The 18704-nt window shown below is 43.1% G+C and overlaps 1 protein-coding gene across 14 annotated transcripts in view; it reads right to left on the minus strand.

The window, feature by feature from the left end:
* The window catches only part of TENM3 (teneurin transmembrane protein 3), a 721265-nt gene that overhangs the window by 151802 nt on the left and 550759 nt on the right, over positions 1 to 18704 (minus strand). For all 14 annotated transcript variants that reach the window (XM_060246485.1, XM_060246482.1, XM_060246496.1 and 11 more), the window contains one exon: positions 1407 to 1529. In XM_060246485.1, coding sequence (XP_060102468.1) covers positions 1407 to 1529 — 123 coding nt within the window. The remainder of the gene's footprint in view (positions 1 to 1406; positions 1530 to 18704) is intronic.

Here is an 18704-nt window from a genome sequence, read left to right on the forward strand (position 1 = left end):
GGAAATTGCTAAAGCAGCACTAGAATCTCAAGGCTATTAAGGTGACTTTGTTTTTTCCAAATTTCCAGGGACCAGTTCAATGGTCAATGAGTAAAGCCCAAATGAATAGGCAGACCAAATTTCCTGCCTAGGTGACTTCCAGGGGCCATGCCACAACATCTTATTTTAAAATGTCACTTCCCTTCATTTTAACACTAAACTTCCAAATTTATATTTGTATTCTGTTTTATTGTTATGTACTCTATTTATTTTCAAATGGAATTCCGACTCTTTTTCTTTTGAGAGTATACCCAACCAGGGTAAAAAAGAAAAACACTCCAAGAGCAGGTGAGAGGGAATGCTTTGAAACAAAATCCATTGTAGAAGTCCAGCTCCTGATATTCACCTTTTCCACTTTCCTAATGTAAGAACCTTGTCAGCTTGCCACAAATTTGATTCAAGCACATGGGGATGTTTCATCAGAGAATCTACCTGGGAATAAATTCAGCTTCTTCATATTGGTGCAGAAACTGTATAGACTGCAATAAAGGTATTGTACTGGGATGCCCCAAACAACCTGCTAGAGTCTAGGGTCTTAGTTTTGATGAGCAATTCAATAGTACCCAGGGTAGTAAAAGACATAATTAATTATGCTGCCAGAAGCTGTACTGTACAGCTGTACTTGAAATCAGGGCTTTTTTGCAGCAGCAGCAACTCCTTCGCATATTAGACCATACACCCTGATGTAGCCAATCCTCCAAGAGCTTACAGGGCTCTTAGTATAGGGTATACTGTAATCCCCAGGAGGATTGGCTACATCAGGGCTGTGTGGCCTAATATGCAAAGGAGTTCCTGCTACAAAATATTCCCTGCTTGAAATATATGTAACCACTAGGATTGTCAGATTATTTTTCTTTTTTTTAAGTATCAGACATGCTCAGGGCTTGGCACCTCCTCTGCCCAGGACAAACAGGCTCAAGCTTGGACTGCTTGGCCCTGCTCTCTCCAGTGTCGAACAGTGTACTTTCAGGCAGGCCCCCACTGCAGACTCCCACTCTGCCCCCAATACCATTCCTGAAGGCACACAAACATCCAGGAATAATATGGAGGGGGCTTCTGTAGGCTGCAACAGGAGGGCAAAATGGGTAACATTCTGCTCCACATGGGTCATTCTGCAAGTTGATCTCATTGGAAGCAAGCCAGTATAGGTGCACTAAGCAAAGTTGTCATTTTGTAACATCTCACAACCATTAAATTTCAAAGCCCCTGAGCCATGTGGAATTTGGTAAACCTCTCCTTGCTTACTGAAGTTTGTATTTGCAGATTCAGTGGGCGTAAAACAAAAAGTAGCAATTATTAGATGACAGATTTTTAAGAGGTTGATGCCTTAAAATGGATGCTAAATAAAAGTTCAGAAGAGCACTTACCATTTTCACCAAAAGGTAACGTTACAGTGTTTGTTGGCACACTATCAGAATTCACTTTTCCATTTTCAAATGTGTCATTTTCAGTTTGTTGTAACTGCCAGTTGAGGCCAAAGAGATGCATTGCTGGCGGTAAAATAAATAAATAAATAATCATTTAACAATTCATACAAGAGACACGCAATCCGTGATTAACAGTTAATGGTTTGCAGTTTAGAGAACACTCTGAATTCTATAATAGGAATAAGGATATATGTTTGCACAAGAACAACTATACCTCTGATTTAGGAGACACCATGACTTTTGGATAATTTTCAAGGTACAGAACAATATAAATGAGTAGCAGTCACTATGCAAGAACACAACCTATCTTATGACACCTGCTAGTCACTCTGCTAATCCGTTAGTCATAAAACTGAAGCTGTGGTGGCAAATCCCAGCATCCTGATTCGTTGCAGTCACCGGGACTGTACTGCACCAACTATTAGCTGATGCTCTGTCTGTGACCACTTCCCACTACCATTGGGTAGCTTGTCACCCACCCACTGCAGCCTTCCCCATGTTGTCTTGCCATTGGCTGATTCTGCTCTCCCCTGCCCACCGCCAGCCCCATTAGGCAAGAACCCCACCAGAAGGTCATTGGCCTTTGAGGGAGACAGCTCTCTGCTGGGGGCTTATTGATTACTACTGCCTCTGCTCAAGGCCCAGTCTACCTTCTCATTTTACTTTCTCACACTCCTTTCTCCCCCTCTTTTTTCTACGTTTCCCTTCTGTTCTTTCTCTTGTTCTTTCTCTGTATCTATGTCTTTCAGTCTTTTTATTTTATTCTGTCTGTCTACTTTCCTTCCTTTAATCCACAAAACAGTAGTAGTTACATCTCTTCAATTGCCAAGGAATGTTAGTTCACAGCAGGAAGGGGCCACCAACACCAGCAGAGAAATAGGGAGCGAAAGGGAGGCCTACAATGGCTTTCTTCACAATGTCAGCTACTTGATGCTACCAGCCATTTCCTCCCAGGGAACCACTGTTGCCAACCTCCAGGTGCTTGATCCCCCCCACTGGGAAGAAAGGCTGTCCTTTCGCCATGTAAAGGCTGCAGGGTTGCCAACTCCAAGTTAGGAAATTCCAAATGGCAGAGATCACCTCCCCTTAAGGTGTGGGGGGAATGAATGCTTTCAATTGGGTGGGTGGGAAGACCACAAAGCTGGGAGGGCACTCACTTTAGTGTACCTTTCCAGGTTGGTGGGAAATTCCTAGAGATTCTGTGGTGGAGTTTGAGGGGAGCATACGAGTTAGGGCATCAGAGTGGGGTCTGCCAGACACAAGTTCTTGCTGTGCAATCTGAGTGAGTGATTTTGGATTGGTCACAGATTCCAGCCTAAGCAGCCTAACACAGAGTTGTTGTTCAGATCACATGGGGGAGAAAAGAATGATGTAACCTGCTTTGGTTCCTCCCCCCCCCCCCCCATACTGTGAAGAAAGACCATCATTTTCCTATGTAGAGGCTACAGGGAGCGGGAAGGTGATGGAAACCTGAAGTTAGAGGGGAAGATAAAAGAAGGAGATAGTTGCCAACTTTGGGTTAGGAAATTTCTGGAGATTTAAGTGGTGGGGCTGGAGAGGGTGGGGTTTTTGGAGGGTTCCCCCCCCCCAATAGAGGGGAAGATAAAAGGAGATAGGTTGCCAACTTTGGGTTTTTGGAGGGATAGGACTTCAGACAGGTACAATGCCATTTCCTCCTGGGGAACCACTGGAGATCACTCAGATTTACAATTGCTCTCTAGATGGCAGAGATCAGCTCCCCTTGAGGTGGAGGGGGAGTCAATGCCTTCACTTGGAATACAGCAAGGGTGGGGGGGGGACTCAACCAGAGCCTCCTTCTAGAGCCCACTATTTTTCTTCACAACAGGCCTTACTCCTAGTGCCTTATAATTCCCTTAGTATTTTACTAATTCCTACATTAATACAGAATATACCTTCTGTCATATTTTCATTATTTCCTTCTCTGAGAAAATTTAGTCATTTTAAAAAGAGGTTTCCTACAGGAAAATTATTAATAATTCTGTCAGTATTAGACCTTTAAGAGTCAACTGAATGAAACAAGAACAGCAAGGAAGCATGCTTTTTTCCCTCAAGTATTTTAAGGAAAAACTGAAATTGATCAATCTCTAATTTAGCAGATAGAGTGCTAAGGATATCAGTGAAGTGGTACCCATTGAAGTAAATGATTAAAAAGGCTACAGATTTTGAAATACAACCTTAAAACAGTCTCAAAAAGGCATAATGCCTGGGTTCTGCTTTGTTGCCAGAAATTTAACATGCCATCCATTACTGAGGTAAAATACTTCCCCTGCCTCTCCTTTCAAGTGTCAACTTGCTGCTTGTTTAGCATCATTCTTCCTTCCCCTTGATCATAGTTAATCAGGGATCACTTAAGTATGGTGATATCATGATACAAAATCTGACTTGACAAAAGTTACTGAGTGAAAATATACTCTGTTGCCCTCATGCAGGTACAGAAAATACGCTCAAGTCTGCAGGGTAGAAGTTACCAGGGCATGCAGCACAGTGGCAAAATCTTTCTTCCCAGGAATGGCCACAGCTCGCTCACCAGCTGGAACTGGTGAAAGGCTGCCATCTGACACTGCTGCCATCTTGACACTGCTGCCATCTGTTAATCCAGTAGGAGGACTGGATCCAGCAGCAACCCCCCCAAGTTACATACATGCTCCTTTACAGGGCATGTACCCCATCCAGAAGATATCCTTGTTCCCAGGTCAGACCCTTCCTCCACCCTAGCAACTCGGTTTCATCAGGATTAATTCAGCTTGTTAGCCCTCACTCATCTCAAAACTTCCTCCAGGCACCTGATCACAGTTTCCACAGCCTCCCTGGGATGTGCTGGAATGTGAGATAGAGTTGAGTATCATCTGCATTTTAGGGGCAACTCAGTCCAAATCTCTAGAGGAGCTCTCCCAATAAGAATGTTACTTGGTTTGCAACATGGTGCTGTGGCAGTTTCAGTGGGTAGCTATGACAGTTTGCAACCCAGTAACACCTTAGAGATCTGCAAGGTTTTGGTGGGTTTGAGCTTTCTATAGTCAAAGCTCCTTTCAACAAATATAATCAAATATCTGATGAAGGGAGTTTGGACTCTCAAAAGCTCATACCCCCAAAATCTTGCAGGTCTCTAAGGTGCTACTGGGTTGGAATCTACTATCTAGCTGTTTGGGAGTTTCAATGCAGAACTGGTGATGGTGATGTTTGTGAATGCAAGAACAACTGTTGCTATCAATTGCTTTTAATTATTTCCCATTTTCTCTTTCTGACAAACCAACACACTTAAATATTTCCTGTAGTTATCCAGAACAGTTTTCATTTCAGACCTCTGACTATGGAACTGTTTCCTTTTGCACACCTTAATTTGAGTTCTTATTCCCAGAACCCTGCTCCTGTCAAAACATCATCATTTCCGGAGCACTGCCAGAATTATCCCATATTTTGAATATGCCTCAGATGAAATTCCTTTTCATGACTTGCCTACTGCTCTTGTTTTACCGTTGCCTTAGTTTACTATGAGCATACAAAATCCCTGAGGCCAAATCTAATGTCAGTTACTCTGCTTCACTGTAATGGCTTTATTGCAACAAAACAAAGATTGATTCCCACTCAGGGGGATCTAAATATTCATTACTCAAAATGTTTCAACTAGTCTGCTTTACTACTTAGCAGAACTGCAGCATCTCTTTTACTGTGAATGTCAGAAAGTGGGAGACTGTCGATAGTGTTATCATCATCCTTCCAGTAAATGTTGACAGCCACCAGTGGAGAATAATCAAAATTCACCAATATATGTCAACAATCTCCAGTTCCTGACATTTACAGTAACATCTCCATTCTCTGCTATGGTCACAAGATTTCAGGTTTTGCATTGTTTGCATCCTTCTTAGTTTGTAGCCTGAAAATAAATCTTCAAAGCACAATCTTGCTTCAGCAAGACAGAACCAAATTCACAAGAAAATGTTAAATGCTAAAGGACATAAGTGCAAAGTCTAACCAGTACACTTTCACATCATCCTTCTGTGCCTCAGCATATCTTGAATTTCTCTATTTTTTCACCACAAGAGTGACTTTTACAAAAGGTAACTTCTACTGTTTCTTTCCTGCACCAATGAACAAAGCATGAAGTTACATAGGTGTAGAAACTTGACTGTATCTGTTAAATTGACTTTTACATCTAAACGTAACATACTGGGCTATATGCATGCTGTATGGTCTCCCCAAAGGCTAGAAAGCAAAGGATAATCTTCAAGTAAAATGGACTGACAAATATTCAACTCTTACAGTTACTGCTAACTATCAAAAGTCTGGATCCAAGTCTATGAATGAAGTTCAGGCCCACATGAAAAATATTCTAACACCCTGCCACTATCCCTTATTTGTCTGATGGCTGAAAAGAAAACATTTGCTTATGAGTAGATTAGATGAATACATGAATTTGCAGTTTGATCAAGAAAAGACCTAATCTTGTTATTTTCATTTTTTTGCAGACATATTTTCATCAAGCAATCTGGGGGGAAAAAAACACATTACAAAGTAAACTTGGTATCTGGCTTTCAACCCTCAATAGGATGCCTTTAGTGCCAGTGCAAAGGGTGAAGAGTATAGGGGTTATCTTGGATCCCTCCCTTTCCAGGGAGGCCCAGGTTGCCACCATTGCTAGATCAGCTTTTTATCATCTTTGGCTGGTCAAGTAAATGGTTCCCTGTAACACTTCCCTGTAACACTGCCTAGGACTTAGCCATAGCGATCCATATACAATGGTCATTTCCAGGTTAGATTACTGTAACTCTGTCGGGGGGGGGGGCTGTCCCTGAACTTAACCTGGAAACTGCAGCTGATACAGGATGTGGTGGCATGCGGCTGATGGCAATGCCTGTGTGGGTGCACATTCATCTGGTGCTCTGCCAACTGTATTGGCACATTCCTCTCAGCGTGCTGGGGGGCAGTGGGCAGGTCACCTTCCATCCCCCCAGCATGCTGAGAAGAGCACGCCAGCCTCCTCTTACCCGGGCCGCTTTGACTCAGGCATTTTTGTAAAACGTTCTCATAAGAGAGAGCGCAGCATGCCAAGGCTTCGCTTGGGAGCGAAGCATTGTTGCATCGCATTCTTGCTTAAGAGAACACTTTACAGAAATGCCTGGGTCAAAACATAAGAAGGGAGGGAGGGGTGGGAGAGGGTGTGGTGTAAGTGGGTGAGCAGAGGGGAGGTATGGCAGGGCTTGGTACTGCAGGACAGTACCACAGAAGGAGCATCGCAGGGTGACTTTGCCTGGGGCAGAGGGCACCCTAGGGCTGGCCCTACAGGCACCTGCATGTTTCAGGGACCATCTCTCCCCAAATGTGCACTATAGAACTTTGCACTCAATTGATCAACATCTTCTGGTTGTCCCTGGCCCCAGCCTGGTGGAACAAATTCCCAATTGATATCAGGGCCCGGAAGGATGTTACAACTCTGTAAACAGCTGTTTACAGCTGTTTCACCAGGCTTTCAGTTGAGGTAGCAGGCATCCAAATTTTCCCATTCTTGACCTCCCCTGATGATAGCCTTGGCCTTGCACTTAGTGGCCTGATACCCAATCAAAACCACTTAGAAAGCTTGATCTGAGTGTCACTATCAAGGCAAATTTCACTGTGGTTTTAAATTTCAATTCTCTGAACTTCATGTTCCCTGAATTTGGTATTGTATCTTGTCACAATAATCCCGCGTGACCTTGTAACTCGCCCTGAGCTCATTCATAGGGAGGGTAAGATATAAATTGAAGAAAACAAACAAACTGCTTAGTGAGAATGCTGGAACAAGGTCTGTCAACACATTTTTACAGAATCTTCTAAATTTTATCTTTCCAGCAAATATTTTCTCTTTCTAATATGTGCCATTAAGTTGCTTATTACTTATGGCAACCCCATGAATTAATGACCTCCTTGCAAACTGGTCATGGAAACGGAAGGAAATTACTTCCTTTATTGAGTTAATTCATTTCATATTGGTTCTTCCTCATTTCCTGTTGCCTTCTACTTTTCCTAGCAGTGTTTTCTAGTGAGTCTTGTCTTCTCATATTGTCACCAAAGTACAATGGCCTTAATTCAGTCATTAACTTCTAGAGAGAGTTGAGGTTTGATATTATCCTCTGTGTGTGTTTGTGTGTGTGTGTCTGTGTGTGAATATAATCTCATCATCTATATGTCTAATAGTAAAGTCTGGTCCCTACCCGCATATATCTAAATCTATGGATAGGGGCCACAATGACTTTTTCTGCAAATTTGGGTGCACCCCCCAGCTTTGCAGCAAAATCTGAAATCTTAAAAACATATATACTGGAGGGTATAAATCCCGCCCCCCCATAAAAGGTTGTTGCCTGTATAATTGCAGGCACTACACTTACCATCACCACTACCTCCTCCTCCTCTGTCAAGCAGCTTCTGGAAACCTTGGCAGAGGTCAGGAGCTGCTTGGTAATCAATAACACCATGGAGGGTAGAAGCACTGGCAGGCCTGGCAGCAGATGCTGGGAGCCACATGGGGCTTGCCAACAGCATCAGTGGGAAACCTGGGTGGAGTTTGCCAGTGGTGATGGGGGAAGAAGGCCTTGCTGCTGCCCTCCCACAAGTTGGAAAAGAGGAGAGATCTTGCTGTTCCCCACTAAGTCACAAACCAGTGAGTCAGGGGGGGAAGTGTGGCAGCCCTTGTGCCCCCTCCCAACACAGGTGGCAAGGAGGGAGTCAGACATGGGGGCATGGGCAGTGCTGGCTCTAGGGCACATGGCACTCTAGGCAGGCCCGCCACTGCTCCCTATGGTGGCGCCTCCTTCTGCACAGCAAGGAAGGAGAGATGGAGTTGGGGGAGGTGGCAGGAGAGAGGGTAAGGCAGCGCAAGAGTGGGGAAGCCAGCACAAGAGTGGGGAAGCCAGAACAAGAGTGAGAAAGCCAGTGCAAAAGTGAGAAAGGTGGAAGGAGAGCAAGAAAGCCGGTGTGAGAGCGAGAAAGTTGGCATAAGAGTGGGGAAGGCCTCTGCGAGTCATGTGGGGTACGCCCAATTCGCAGCCCCCCCGGGCCAGCACCCTAGGCAAATGCCTAATTTGCTTAGTGGAACGGCCAGCCTTGGGCATGGGAGTTCTTGTTGTATCCCCACTAAGCCAGCAAGCCCACCTGCCTGCTGAACCAGCAACCAAGAGTCAGGCAGGGAATTGTGGAGTCCTTGCAGCCTCTTTAGCTGGCAACTGAGTCAGGTGGGGGGCACTGAGCACCCCAATGCTGAGCCAGCAATGAAGTTATCTGCTAGGGAGGTGGAGCAGTCCTCATCCCCTGCCAAGTTGGCAGTGAAGGAGCCAGGCCCAGCAGTGGTGGTAATGGGGGGAGGGATCACAGGTTTTGGGATTTTAGGGAGGACACCTCAGGGTATAACTCACCTAGGCCTAGGTTGCTACTGTTCAACAGGAGCCATCCATAAAATCTGGTGTGGTATAGTGATTACACTTTCAAACTAGGGTGTAGAAGACCCAGGTTCAAATCTCCATCCTACCATGGAAGCCTGATGAGTGACCTTGGGCCAGTTTCACATTCTCAGCTTAACTGAGTATATAAGGTTGATATGAGGACAACATGGAGAAGAGAGAAATATTGTAGGCTGTTTTGAGTACTCATTGGAAACAAAAGTGGGATGTAAATTAAGTAAACAAATAATAAATAAATAGGACTTTTTTTGTAGCAGGAACTCCTTTGCATATTAGGCTACACACCCCTGATGTAGCCAATCCTCCTGGAGCTTACAGTAGGCCCTGTACTAAGAGCTCTGTAAGCCCTTGAAGGATTGGCTACATCTAGGGTGTGTGGCCTAATATGCAAAGGAGTTCCTGCTACAAAAAAAGCCCAGAATATAGACAAAAACGGTGGCAGATCAATGGGGGTAGTGGGTGAAAAAAGGAAGTATAGAAAGCAGAGGATACGAGGATTGCCAGAAGGAGGAAAAGAGGAAACAGTATGGGTAAGGTACCCTCATGAGTCCTTGGGGGTTCCCCATCAAGAAGGATCAGTCTACTGGTTGGAACTGTGCAGAGTCTTCCCAGTGAGAGGTTGCCAGGGGGAGGGAAACTGAAGGCTAGGGGACAGATAAAAGTACACTGGCTGGTGAGTAGGAAGGAGAGAAAGAAATGCCGGGTGGGGGGGAGAGAAAAAGGCCATAGGAGCTTTTGGGAAAGGAAAAAAAATAAACAGTGGGGAGGAAAAATTAGATGTCCTACTGCCAGTATTTTTAATTTAGAAAAGTTTAGAAATAGCTACTAGAGTAGTTTTTCTGGTTACTTGTCAATAGCATTTAATTCTCTAGTAACGCAAAGACTAGTTGCTACAAGGGGAGGGATGGTGGCTCAGTGGTAGAGCATCTGCTTGGTAGGCAGAAGGTCCCAGGTTCAATCCCTGGCATCTCCAAAAAGGGTCCAGGCAAGTAGGCGTGAAAATCCTCAGTTTGAGACCCTGGAGAGCTGCTGCCAGTCTGAGAAGACAATACTGACTTTGATGGACAAAGGGTCTGATTCAGCAGCTTCATATGTTCAACTTTATCAGCAACATAACTGGATATACTCATATTCTTTCTAAACTGATTGTGGTTTGGTATTTTGGGGTAAGGGAGACTCCTTTTCAATGTCCACATTTCACTCTGTGTTCCCATTGCTCATAATATATCAACACAATCATCTTCAAGCAGACTAACTCTTAATTTTTGTAGAGGGTTTAATTCCTTTTATGGAGAAATTGTTCACACATGTCAAGTTAAGGCTACCATGATGGCCACTAAGGGCACAGATTTCTTGCTCCATTTACCAATTTGTTTGCCTTTTGATGTTTAAATTGGCTTAACCTTATGTCTGTACTTTGCACTTAACAGAATTAAAATATTTAATCTGCATATTTGCAATGACAAGTGAGGAAAGTGACCTCTATATATAGCAGTTAAAAATGCTTATTTTTGCAAATAAATTTTGCTGTAGTTGAAAACAGTTGTGGTATGTCCCTGTCAAGCTAAGTCACAATTCTCCCATACTGTTAAATGCAATTGTTGTTTACTGGAGCTATAAAGCCAAGTTTTGAAATAACAAAAGACAAAAAAGAATAAATCCACTGTTTTTCATTTCTTGGCTTAAATCTGGGTCACTTCTATATACATACAGACTACAACAGATCCAGAATGCTTCTTTAGCCACTTGTAAGGACTATAGGGCTTCCCATTTCCCTGATGCGGGCAGGGGTCCCCCACTTTTGGGTCTTCCAATTCGCTGGCATGGAGCTGCCTGACAGGGGAGCCCCACCCCCAAAAGGCTTTGCAGCACCTGATGTGCCCAGAACAATGTCATCACCCAGAGATGACATCATCACACTGGGCAAATCATGTCAGGGATGCTCTATCATTTGGGGAAAAACTCTAAGATGACTACAGTTTCCCCCAAAATGATGGCACATACCCTGTGCATTGTGCCTGGCACAATGATCTCACCTGGAGGTGACATTGTTGCTTTGCATGCATGTAAAAAAAACCCAAGCAGATGACAATAATCCCCTGCCTGCAACCAGGTAAGACCTGGCAACCCTAAAGGACTGGCACATGACCAGAAAGGACAATATTTTAACAGCTTTTCACTTCCCACCACCCTCCTTCCATATGACATAATGTTGGCTGAGAAACATTTAACTTAACCTATCCCAACAAGTTCAAAGAAGTGGTATATTTCTAGAGAACTAGAGTTGCCAACAATCAGGTGGGGCCTGGAGATCTCCTGGAATTGCAACTGATCTGACAATAGAGATCAGTTCCCCTGCAGAACATAGCTGCTTTGAAGGGTGGGCTCTATGGCATTATTCCCACCCCCGGATGTACCTTCCTTCGCCAAACTCTTTCCTCCCCTGGCTACACCCACAAATCTCCAGGAATTTTCCAACCCAAAATTGGTAACCCTGTTGTGACAGACCATCAAGGGTTAATGCCTGTCTGAGAACCTTTGAGTAACAGGCTGTTCAAACAAAATTCTGTGAAGTCAGTTAGTTAAGAAATGAGAACCGATGGTTGAAGAAGAGACAGTTAAGCACCAGCTGTGGATTGGAAAGGAGGCAAAAGGAGTTAGAAAATCAGAGATGATCCCCCATTCAAGCCAAAAAGGGAAGTTGCATCTAGTTAAGAGAAGTAATCTCTGCCCAGTGAAAAGGGAGAGTGATTTCTGGCCTGTGTATATACAAGGATTTTGGGGACTTGGTTGTATGTTCCTGCCTTCTAGACTGGGGTGGCCAAACTTGCTAAACATAGAATAAACGTCAGCTATTTGAAAGCCTCAAGACATGAACAAATATTACATGTCTTTAATAAAATTCGTAATACTTTCTTTGCACAGAAAGATAAAATACAAATGTATGCACTTTACAACACAACCATGCTAACAGGAGCCTCTTTTAAAAACAAAAGTTGGAAATAACACCAGTGGAAGAAGGAAGCAGACATGTAACATATAAATCACTGACCACTATTTGTATCATTATGCACCTCTCTTTGCCTTGACAACAAGGTTAGTTAGACGCAGCTCATACAAAGGCTATGAAACTAACCCTGTGCAGACCTCTTTAATTCCATCCATTCTTTCCCCTCTCTAGGTTTCCGGGCAACCTCTGTAGTGGAGAAGAGCTCCCACCTCTTTCCCCACTTCATATAATGGCAGAAATAGTCACCTACCCATGAGTCAGCGCTCAGAGGCTGACTGAGGCCCTGATGCTAGGCATGCTTACTTCAGAGAAGTTACTTCTCAGTCTCTGGGAGGTGCATGATACGTGTGAAAAAGATGCATGTTGCTCCCAAGTCACAGTTTGGCCACCATTGTTCTAGACTTTAAGAGGCAGAAACTTATGCTTAATGTGTAAGTTGAAACTGAGAAGAAAACCTCCTTCCTCAAAGTTTTAAAATACCTTTTTGAATAGCAGAAACACTTGTTGGCAAAAACTTATCTGAAATTAGTGTGCTCACAAAGTTACTTCAGCTTTATTATCAGTTCACTTCATACATTCTGCCCTGGATTCTACTTGACCCTTTCTCCTCTAATAAAACATGTGTTTATTTTGAATTCTCAAAAGCCTCTCCTGTGCCATTTCAGAAGCTGAATATAAGAAGGTGATTTTGTCTCTTCTCTTCCCTCAGTTCTCTGGGCTGGGACAGCATCAAAATATTAGGGTGGGATGGGCAAAAACTGGTTAATAAACCAAAACTCAGGCTGAACTTGGGCTGGTTCAGAGTTTGGGAACCAATGTTTGGGAAATGTGCCTTCCAAACATTTACAGACTTCTGGCCAGTTAGATTTGGCTGTTTGGGGCCAGCCATTTAAACCTAATAGTTGGACAATGCAGGGTCAGCTTTTGGTTTAAATGACTGTGAGCGGATCCACTCAGCAGTTAGGTTTATATGGCTGTAAGCCATAAACCTGTCAGTTTCCCTCTCCCCCTTCAAAAGGAGGGGAAGCAAAACTGACAGGTTAAATGGCTCCCAGCCATTTAACCCTTTGCGGGTGTTCCCTGCCCCCTTTCTCCCAGCCTCATTGAGCTAGTGGCTGGGAGAAAGGAAGACCTTTCCCCAGGTGATCCCCTCCCCTTTCTCCCAGGCCTAGTGAGCCACTTCTGGGAGAAAGGGAAAACTGAATTTGCTGGACTCGCTCGGTTCATGTGGGCCCTTTTGGTTTGGTTCAGTCTGGGGTTCAGTTTGTGGGCTGCCCTGAACCAAACCAAATTTCCCTTTTTAGGTTTGTGCCCATCCCTATAAAATATATCTATTAAAGTGACTAAATAGAATAACCATAGACAAACGGATAAGAAGAAAATAGATATAGGGGATGCTCAGCAAGAAAGAAGAAGAAAAAAGGGAAAATCCTATGTGTGAAGGAGAGAAGAGGGTGACATTGTCACACTATACAGAACCCTGAATGTTTGCCATTTACAGTGAAACAACTGTCTTGCATATTTCAATCCCACAAAAGTAGGAAAAATCTTTTAATTTTTCATATACTAAGTGTGGGTGTTGCTGCAAATATTCTCTAAGGCAAATTCTAACACATCTTAATAAGAGATAATAAAATGTCATAAGAGCTGGTGGGATATCATCAGATCTGGAACATAGGATGAAAGAATCAACATGTAAAGATAGCAAGTGTGTTATCTGGACCCCTGCAGAGCTAAACTGTGGTTTAGTATAACATATTTTTCCTTAAATGATATTTTGTTTTGAATTTCCTTCAGATTTCATATGTAAATTGACTTGAATATACAACTACAGTTTTCTAATCCATTCAGGCTACAATCCTAAAAAAACATGTCCTTAGGTGTAAACTCCATCAGGAAAACATGGGACTTTAAAGTACCTATGATAAATCAATGAAAGGGCATAATAGTATTTAAGAAGTTACTGAGAGTATGTGTTTCCTAGGAAGCTGTTTTTACGGATAACAGCTACCATATTAATTTACCTAATGTAATAAATGAAATTTTAGAGATACAACAATGCAAGGGATTCTTCCAGGACTCTGTCATATCACATTACTCCTCCAGTTGGTTTCCTGGATATATATTTGTAAAATGTTTGTTTGTCTTTATGCTTTTAGCAACTTGCTTCTTATAACCTTTTTTTGAATGCCCACTTATTGACTTAAATTTCTTTGGGCAGAGCCTGTTTAATTCATTGGGGAAGACATTTCACTTTTTAAAAGAAGCCTCTTTACTTTTTATAGCTTCCTTGACTTGCATTGTTAACCACACAGGCCTTCTTTTGGACTCTCTTGTATTTCCCCTTCAGCTTCCTTTTTACTATTCTCCTCATTCTTGTAAAGTTCCCTCTTTTGAAATCAAATGCTATAATTTTGGACTTTAGAGGTAACTTTTCATTGACCTGAATGCTGAATTAATAGCATTGTAGTCACTGTTCCCAACTGGAATAGCAACCTCTACATCTCTCACAAGGTCTTGAGACCTGCTCAGAACCAAGTCCAAGATCACTACCCCTCTGGCTGGCTTTGTGACCAGCTTTCTCAACTGTAGTTGTAGGAGGGATAAAGAAACAATTTCATTAAATATTTGTTAAAATGTACTATGTTTGCATATAGGGAATACAAGTGCTAAGGAGTTCTTAGGTTCATAAAATTCATGTAATGATCCTATGCCTACAACATAAGTACACTGTAAGCAAATGAAATCTCTTCTTCCCGCCAAGAGAGATTGAATTAGCATTCTCTTTGTGCCTCAGACTTGTAAGATTAGCAATGTTTTTACCTTTCCTTGAATCACAGGGTCTATAAATCAGAAGAAAGCACCTTCATACTTTTTAATTTACATTTTTTTTAGAAATTGAAAATTGAATGATGTATGAAGATGATGACAGTATTCATTTTAAATAAGTAGTCAAACATGACATTCATGAAAGATGTACAACCTGACTTGCATATTAACTGCAGGAATTTGTGAGTGAGGCTGTTCATCAAAACTATCACATTTATGAACATATTGGGCCATCTAGCACAGTACAGTCTGCTCTGACTGACTTTCCAAATTTTTTTTTTAAAAAAGGCCCTGCTTCCTGAGATCTTGTTTCCCAGCAAATGTGTCAGGCATTATTCTTGGTATCTTCAGCATGCCAATTATGAACTCTAGCATGGAACAACAGCCTCTCTCTTAAGAAATCTTGGGAGTTTACCCTAAATAAATATATATACTGAAGAAATAAGTATATATACTGAAATATATATACTAAATAAATATATATACTGAAGAAATATACAGCCAGATTACAGTATTCCACAGCAAATTAGAAATAACGAAAGATTAGTTTTCAAAACTACTCATTTGTAGTTGTGGAAGAAGAAGGCCGTCAGTCACATAAAATCAAATCCAATTGCTTTGTGCAATCTAAATTAATTCAGCAGTTATGAGATACAAACATACATCTGAGCATTAGGACAGCCATATTTGTCTCCCATATAACCTGTGTTTGCTTACAAGATACGACTTTGGTATTCAATTTCAGACTTTTAATGGCATAGAATAAAATACAGAAAAATATTTGAATAGACAAGATAATGCTTGCAAGATAGACTATACTGAGATCAGTAGACCTAATAAAGCAGAAATATATCTTTAAGCCAATTTTGCAAGAAGGAAAAGTCAGCAGCCAAAAACACAAGATAATTGAACTTAGATTCTAAGAAGAATGCGGTTTTCATAAACGGATCTCAGAATGTACAGATACAAGCAGTGGAAAGTTACTAACTTAACCTCTTAGTGCACACAGAAAGCCAAACTGGCTCAGAGAGCCAGTTTGGTGTAGTGGTTAAGAGCGTGGACTCTTATCTGGGAAAACCGGGTTTGATTTCCTACTTTTTCCAAATACACCTGCTGATGTGACCTTGGGTCAGCCACAAGTTCTCTCAAAGCTGTTCTGCTCAAGAGCAGCTTTGGAAGAGCTCTCTCAAGTCCCAACTACCTCACAGGGTGTCTGTTGTGGGGAGGGGAAGGGAAAGGACATTGTAAGCTGCTCTGAGACTCCTTCGGGTAGTGAAGGGTGGGGTATAAATCCAATCTCTTCTCTTCAATCTCTTCTTCACAAACCTGAAATTGTGTATACTATGCAACCCACCCTAAAGAAGATGATGATATTGGATTTATATCCTGCCCTATACGCTGAATCTCAGAGTGGCTCACAAAAAGGAGATTCCTCCCTCACAACAGATACCCTGTGAGGTGGGTGGGGCTGAGAGGGCTCCCACAGCAGCTGCCCTTTCAAGGACAACCTCTGTGAGAGCCATGGCTGACCCAAGGCCATTCCAGCAGGTGCAAGTGGAGGAGTGGGGAATCAAATCCAGTTCTCCCAGATAAGAGTCCGCGCACTTAACCACTACACCAAACTGGCTCTCCCAGGGGATGCAAATACCTGCAGACATGTTTCTGTTCTCACCTATCTGCTTGGAAAATCTTTAAACTTGTTACTTGGTTGTCTTCCAACAAGTCTGGTGAATTTCACCACATTTGTTTGCAGCAATGCTACTTTCTAGTTAGTCTGAGTTCTTTGTTTTTGCTTTATTATGTGCTGCTATAAAAATATCTGCTGATGGTTTGTTTGAAAAAACAAAATTAGACCGATTCTTTTGCTCAAAATCTAACTGAACTTGGTTTAATATACTATCATTCACATGGTTTTTTTTAACAATACCTAACATTTTCAAAACACTTTATGTACACTATTATAACAAGCTTGACTAGTCTAGGAAATTTGTGCAGATCTGGGAGTAGTACAGGCTTCCCAATCCCCAGGTCCCAGCGGGGGATCCCCTGATTTTACAGGCTTCCCCCCTCCCCCAGCCAGCTGGCCAGCGGGGGAAGCCCCACCCGCACAGCCATTATGCACCTCCACAAAAGATTCCCATAGGGAATGATGGGGAATTGATCTGTGGGTATCGGGGGCTCTGAGAGGGCTGTTTTTTGAGGTAGAGGTGCCAAATTTTCAGTATAGCATCTAGTGCCTCTCCCCAAAATACCTTCCAAGTCTCAAAAGGATTGGACCAGGGGAGTCCAATTCTATCAGCCCCAAAAGAGGGTGCCCCTATCCTTCATTATTTTCTATGGAAGGAAGGCATTTTAAAAGGTGTGCCATCCCTTTAAATGTGATGGCCAGAACTCCCTTGGAGTTCAATTATGCTTGTCACACCCTTGCTCCTGGCTCCGCCCCAATATCTCCTGGCTCCACCCCCAAAGTCCCCAGATATTTCTTGAATTGGACTTGGCAATCCTAGAGTAGTACCTGGTGAGGGCAGAGGGAAAAGAGCTCAGCTGAGATGTGATGCCATACAGTTTGCCCTCTGAAGCTGCCATTGCCTGCAGGGGAACTGATCTCTGTTCTCTGGAGATCAGTTGTAATTCTGGGAGAACTCTGGGCCTAGACTTGAAGTTGGAAAGCTGAATCCTGACTATGTCTTTTTAAAATAGGTTGGTGGTAGTGGAAAGTGTCATCAAGTTGCAGTTGGCGTATGGCTACCCCATGGGGTTTTCAAGACAAGAGACACTCAGAGGTGGTTTGCCATTGTCTGTCTGTGTGTGGCATAGGGTTGCCAGACCCTTGGTCTAACTAGGGCAACTCCCTTGGCTTTTGGGGCTCCAATCTGCTGGCCCCCAAGCTGGCTGGCAGAGGAAACCCCATCCCCAAACAGGGACATTGTCGTGCGATGTCCCTGATGTGATGACTGCACTCAAAAGTAACGTCACTGTGTCACCAGTATCACTCAATGATGTTTTGGGCAAACTATCGTTTTGTAGCAAAAAAACCCATAGAGATTTTGCCTAAAACCTAGAGAGTAGTGCACAACGTCAACAAAGTGATGATGTCACTTCCAAATAATGTCATTGCACCCTCCCCAGGCAGCTAGGTAGGACCTGGCAAGTCTTAGTGCAGCAGCTCAGGACTTTCTTGGTGGTCTCCCATTCAACTACTAACCACGGCTGACCTTGCTTAACCGCCAAGATCTGATGAAACTGAGCTAACCTGAGCCATCCAGCTCAGGGCAAAATAGGATTGTTTTATTAGACTGCATCCAACCAGTTGCAAGTAACTGTCCACCGTTCTTCTTTTCTGCAACAGTCTCTTTAGACCAGGGTTCCCCAACCTTTATTAGCCTGTGGGCACCATTGAAATTCTGACACAAGATGGTGGGCACAATTCTGACACAAAATGGCTATCACGTGAGGATGAAGCACACATACAGGAAGCCCAAGTGCTGGAAACAAAAATACTGATATCCAGGGCTCTTTTTCTAGCAGGAGATCCTCTGCATATTAGGCCATGTCCCCCTGATGTAGCCAATCTTCCAAGAACTTAGACAGCTCTTACTACAGGGCCTACTGTAAACTTCAGCAGGATTGGCTACATGGGGGGCGTGGCCTAATATGCAGAGGAGCTCCTGCTAGAAAAAGAGCCCTGGTGATGTCACAGCAGCTGCCACCCAAACAACATTATTTTCATTTGCACAGCCAATCAGATCTCCAGTGGCCATTCAGAAGCACTGCTGGGCTCCAGAAAAGGAGTCAGTGGGTGCCATGGTGACCACAGGCACCATGTTGGGGGCCTCTTCTTTAGGCCCTGCTTTCATTCATTTTAAAAACAGGTTTTAATTCATTTTAAATCAACTTGCCAGATTTACAGACACTCCCCACAGTAACTGGGAGGTTAACATCCGAGAA

This window comes from Heteronotia binoei, chromosome 9 (assembly GCF_032191835.1).
Source record: "Heteronotia binoei isolate CCM8104 ecotype False Entrance Well chromosome 9, APGP_CSIRO_Hbin_v1, whole genome shotgun sequence".
NCBI classification, from domain to species: domain Eukaryota; kingdom Metazoa; phylum Chordata; class Lepidosauria; order Squamata; family Gekkonidae; genus Heteronotia; species Heteronotia binoei.